General features: G+C 36.4%; 1 protein-coding gene across 1 annotated transcript in view; it reads left to right on the forward strand.

The window, feature by feature from the left end:
* Nucleotides 1–6,000, forward strand: part of Myo5a (myosin VA) — a 163,636-nt gene that overhangs the window by 76,611 nt on the left and 81,025 nt on the right. The window contains exons 15-16 of the mRNA XM_048793247.1: nt 1,745–1,906; nt 2,906–3,003. Of these exons, the coding sequence (XP_048649204.1) occupies nt 1,745–1,906; nt 2,906–3,003 (260 nt within the window). The remainder of the gene's footprint in view (nt 1–1,744; nt 1,907–2,905; nt 3,004–6,000) is intronic.

Genomic DNA, 6,000 nt, shown 5'->3' on the forward strand with positions numbered 1-6,000 from the left:
ACCACTATGCATTGTGGTCTTTCAGTTTTAAGTGAAATTATTGCCTCCACCATGGTCTTCTCTCTTGTGTGCCTTTGTGAGAGACTATGAGAGAAAACAGGTTTTTTTGCTATGTCATTTTGAAGGGATGTGCCAGAATTGTGGCCTCATGTACTTCATGCTGATGGAGATTGAGCTCAGAATCATTGTTGAATCTAATTCCAGGTATAACTTTGAAGTTATTTTTCTTAAGGACAGACACTAGAAACACTGCCTTCCAGTGGGAAAAGAATATTCCAGATGGCGAAAACAATGAGGTCTACAATACCTCATTAGGTTGATCCCAACTGCACCCTTCAACTTAATCTGGAAAGGATGAGAGGACCTCTCACTTTCATCCTACAGGGTACAAACCAGGCAGCCAACTACTTATTTGGGCCAATATTCATTTTAAAAAGTAAAAATCTTCATGTGAATTTGTCTAAATGACTGTTACACTTTGTTTTTCTAATTTATTCTAAAAAGAATTTTAACTTCAATGGAATTGCATATGAACATTCTAAATCTTGTTTTTGAAACTAAAATGTTTGCTTTCCGTTATTTTGATAATATAAAGATCACATGAAGACCAAATCCCAGTTTTAACCCCCAGAAAATAATGAGTCAAAGTGTCTATAGAAAAAGATAATTTTTTTCTTTAATTAATGCTTTATAGCTTACAGGATCAATGTGTAAGGAAATTTTCATAGTGCCAATCTTTAAGTATTAAACAGGTGAAGATCTTTGTCATTTTGATTTATGAACATTGCTATAAACCATGAAATTCTGTTGTTAATATTTGGCCAAAGTAATTTAGCTTAAACAAAATACAGGTTCTCATTCTTGAGGCACCCATAATCAGTTGTCTTTATTTTGACTTAATTTAATTTTCTTAACCATCAGAAATTATCTCTGTGTTCTAGTGAGTCATTTGAAGTGACTGCCAGTCTGTGCAGCATTGCTGCAGTTGAAGTGAGGACAGTGTATGATTTACCTAACATAGTTTGATGACCTTCTTGCTCCCATTCTTTTCAGAAACCCAAGCTGCAGGTATAAACTTCATAATTTCTCTGCACTGGATAGGAAGCAAATATAACATAATGTTCTCTTGGAAATACCAAATGATTAATATTTGTGTTGTGTTTTGAATATAATTTTTTTGTGGTAACACAGTGTGAAGTCCGTGTCTGTTTTAGCTATGCTTTACTTGAGATAGCAATTAGATAGCCAGGTAGACATGTCATGTAGAAATTTGGAAATGAAAGCACACAAGAGGTTAAGTCAGAGCAGGTGATAGGAATTTAGTAGGGTTTAGAAATAGATGACATGTTTTAGTACTGGGGGTCAAACCCTGAGGCACTCTATTCCTTAGCTACACCCCCAACCCATTTTTTTTTTTTTTTTTTTAATTTTGAGACAGGTCTCACTGAGTTTCTCAGGCTGGCCTCAGATTTGTAATCCTCTTACTTTTGTTTCCCAAGTAGCTAGGATTATAGGTGCACCACTGTGCCCAGCCTCTACCTATATTTTTATAGCATTTATTTTACCTTTCTCTCATATTTTCAGTTCCTAACTCAAATGTTGATTATTTCTGGAATGTGATTCTGACAGGAGTTATCTAAAGCAAGAGATTCTCTACTTGTTGAAAATATTAATAGTGTTTTGTCTATGAAGGCTTACTTTTGAGTGTAGGTTCAGAGTGTAATTGTAACTGTTTCTGACCCAGTTTAAGATGCTACCAGAACTATTTCAAGATGATGAAAAGGCCATTAGTCCAACCTCAGCCACCTCTTCAGGGCGTACACCCCTCACCCGCATTCCTGCAAAGGCCACCAAGGGCAGACCAGGCCAGACAGCCAAAGAGCACAAGAAAACAGTGGGGCATCAGGTGAGTTCAGGGAGCTGCTGCTGCCACACTCCTCCTTTGCTCACCTGAAGCCTCAGGTCTTCTTTCTTTAGCTTCCAGGTGGGATTCTCAGGTGAGAAGAGTCTGGAGCTTCCACTGTGAGAAAAAATAACACTGCTCACTCATACTTCTCTCTGCCAACTCTAGACCCACGCCTTTGTGTCTGCCTTCCCCAAAACAATTTTCTCTATGTCTTGATTCTTTTAGTGCATATCATCTCTCTCAGACCACTGCTTTCTTTACTTCATTCTCTGGTTGCTTTGTCTCTGTATTTATACAGAGCAACAGTTATCTCCTTCAGTATAAGAAAGTGCCTTCTCCTTCCTTTGATGTCTTATGCCCTGTAGGGAGTGGGAAATATTATACGCTTGCTTAGTGCCTAAATGTAGGGTAAAGGCTTTGGAAGGGAGGTTAAGCACTAAAAAACATACTGTGTTTTCCTGTGTGAGACCCTGTTCCAGTGTAGATCAGAGCAGGACCTGACATGAGTCCACAGCCTCTAGTCCTGATTTCATGTCCCTAATGGTAACTCCTTTCTGGCCATCCTTCCCATTCTCCACTCATTCCTTATACTCTTTTAAGATGTCTGTTGCTTTTTTCAGTATCTTAAGCAAAATTTCTATTTGACATAATTAAATGACCTTCATATTCTTAAAGCAAAGTTATATTGTGGGTCACGTACGAATGAACTCATATCACAAAGCTGTAGAAGCCTATTTATAAGGGGAATGGGAGAAAGATATGAGAGTAGGGAAGATATATATTTAGCAGAGTAAGCATATATTAGTAGAATTTGGGCAGAATTTAACTAAAAGTCTTAACATTCCTGTTTTAGTATCAGCTCCCTTTTTCAGGATGCATCAAATTCATAGGTGACAAAGTCATATTCATTAGTGTTATAGGAAGAGAATTTTAATTGCTTTACATCATATTTGACTTTTAAGAAAACTTTGATCCCCCTTTCTGCCCTTTTTCATGCAGTTCCGAAATTCCCTTCACTTGCTTATGGAGACTCTCAATGCCACTACTCCTCACTATGTGCGCTGTATTAAGCCTAATGACTTCAAGTTTCCATTCACGTAAGTATTTCTCAACTACTGAATAATAAAGTATCCCTGCTGCATGAGGATTGCCAAGCTTTCATAAGGAAAAAAACCGGGGTAAATCTTCACGTCTTGTAGAGGTAAAATACTACTTAATAGAATTTTTTCAGTTTTTGTTCCCTTTTCACAATGTGAGAATAAATTAGCAGTTGGTCATCTGTTAAGGCTTAAAAGTTGAGGTGAACCAAACATTTCTGGTTTGATGTTATTTTTTAAATTTACCTCAGTTCAAAATCTTTCTAGGTGTTTTGTTAATTTGGGTACTAGTTAAAACCAGAGCTAGCTGGGGGATAAGATGCGTTGGCAAAGATGTACCTGCTACTTTTTACCTGATGAAACCACCAGAGATTGTCTGCTTTTACCAACATCTTGTCCTGCTTCAAATGGCATATATGACAAAGAACTCAAAAAGCTTAACACCAAAATAATAATAATAACAACAACAACAACCCAATCAATAAATGGGCAGAGGAACTAAACAAATATTTCTCAAAAGAAGAAAAACAAATGGTCAACAAATATATGAAAAAAATGTTCAACATCTCTAGCAATTAGAGAAATGTAAATTAAAACTACACCAAGATTATACATCACTCCAGTCAGAATGGCAATTATCAAGAATATAAGTAACAATAAATGTTGGCGAGGATATGGGGAAAAGGATACATTGATACATTGCTGGTGAGACTTCAAATTGGTGCAACCATTCTGGAAAGCAGTATGGAGATTCCTCATAAAACCTGGAATGGACCTACCATTTGACCCACTCCTCAGCATATACCCAAAGGACTTAAAATTGGCATACTATAGTGATGCAGCCACATCAATGTTGATAGAAGCTCAGTTCACAATAGCTTAGATATGGAACCAACCTAGGTGCCCATCAACAGATGAATAGATAAAGAAATTGTGGTATATATACAGGGTGGAATGTTACTTAGACATAAAAAAGAATGACTTTATGACATTTGCGAGTAAATGGGTGGATCTGGAGAGTATCATGCTAAGTGAAATAAGCCAGTCTCCAAAAACCAAAGGTCAGGTGTTCTTTCTGATATGTGGATGCTAACACACAATAGGTCAGGGGTGGGCGGGGAGGTGAAGAATAGAAATTCAGTGGATTAGACAAAGGGGAATGAAAGGAAGGGAGGGGGAATAGAAAAGATAGTGGAATGAATCTGTCATAACTTTCCTATGTACATATGTGAATACACCCCAGTCTATCTTAACATCATGTACATCCACAAGACTGGGATCCTAATTAGAATAAGGTATATTCCATATTTGTATCAATATGTCAAAACAGAGTCTACTGTCATTTATAACTAAAAAGAACAAATAAATTTTTTTAAATATGAGAGAAGAATCTTTCATGCACCACCCCACAAAAAGATATCCCTTTAATTTTGAAACTAATACATGTACATTGTGAAAACAATTTTCAGAAAACATAGGATAGTATAAAAAGAAATGAAAAAGATAATTGGTATAAACTGGCATAAACCATTCTTGACTAACCAGCATCCCTTCCTTCCTATTCTGTGTGTGTGTGTGTGAGAGAGAGAGAGAGAGAGACAGACAGACAGACTGATTTACGGGGAGAGAGAGGGAAAAAATACTAGAATAAGGGAGGATCTCAATGCTGTAATTGCAGTTTTATCTCCGTTTTTTATGCAATAGATAGTGGACACGTCCCATGTTAGTAAAAGTCCACATCTCATTTTAATGGCTGCGGAGTATCCTATGACACAGATGTACCATTATTTATTCAAATTATTGCCTACTGATGATTATTTAGGTTGTTTCAACAATGCTATAAAAACATCTTTTGCCTATAATTTTTGTTTGTCTAATATATCCTTTGGATAATATATTTCTAGAAGTGGAATTTGTGAATTTGTAGGTCTAAATCATGCTTCTAGTCTGAGGATTACTCATTATGTACATATATTAAAATATCACACTGTTCCATAAGTATTTTTTTAAAAGATGAGAAAAAAAGAAAAGGAAAAAAAATGAGGCACATACACCTATTCTACAAATTATGATTGCCTGTTTCCTTACTTCCCTGCCAATCCTGCTATCTAGAGAGTATATCTGAAAGACTGCTGTCCTGTGCCCCTCATCATTAAGAAGCCCTCTCTAGAGGAAGTGGCAAGCAGGAAGCAATTGCCATGCCATGAGCCATGACCTTGCATCAGCAAACTCCATCTCCTGCCACCAACAGAACACTTGAGAAGAGAGTGCAGGAGAAGGTGTAGATGGATCACTCAGAGCCTAGCTATGGGAGTGTAATAAGAGTGATCATATAGTTAGAGGAGACCTTTCTGCTTCCTCTTTTAGTATTATTTTAATTTGAAGATTTCAATTGCCCATAGTGAAATAATATAAAATATAATACAAAATAAAAATATTTTCATTTATATAAACACTATACATGCTTAGTATGTATACAGTAAATAGCTTTTAAAACATCAATAATTTTTTTAAGAAAAAAACTTACTGGGGCATATTTAATGTGTCCTTCCTGTTGGAATGGTGTCCATTTTTAGTCCGAGGGATGGAACTGCTCAAGAATGAAGAATATCTTCCAGACTGGCCAGTATTCATTCCAAGAGAACCTATATAGGGAGCTAAAAATCTCTGAGAATTAATCAGGTCAACCCATGTAAGTGAGTATGGACAATGCAGAGAAATTTTGTGTTCCTTTCTTTTTTTAGTATCCTCAGTGCACTTTCTTATGAGTTTGTGGTTTGAACCCTAGGGGGTGTTTACAGCTCTATTTTTATTGCTCATTGTCTCTCCCCAGTCTCATGAAGTTTTCCATTTTGATCACAGCTTCAACTTTTGAATGCTTTCTTTTTTAATTTATCCACTTGGTTGTTTACAGAAGAATTTTAACCCTGCCTGAGGAGAGTGACTACAGCTTGGTTCTTTGTGCACTAATGACCTTTTTTTTTTTTTTTTTTTAAA

This window comes from Marmota marmota, unplaced genomic scaffold (genome assembly GCF_001458135.2).
Source record: "Marmota marmota marmota unplaced genomic scaffold, marMar, whole genome shotgun sequence".
In the NCBI taxonomy this organism is placed as follows: Eukaryota; Metazoa; Chordata; class Mammalia; order Rodentia; family Sciuridae; genus Marmota; species Marmota marmota.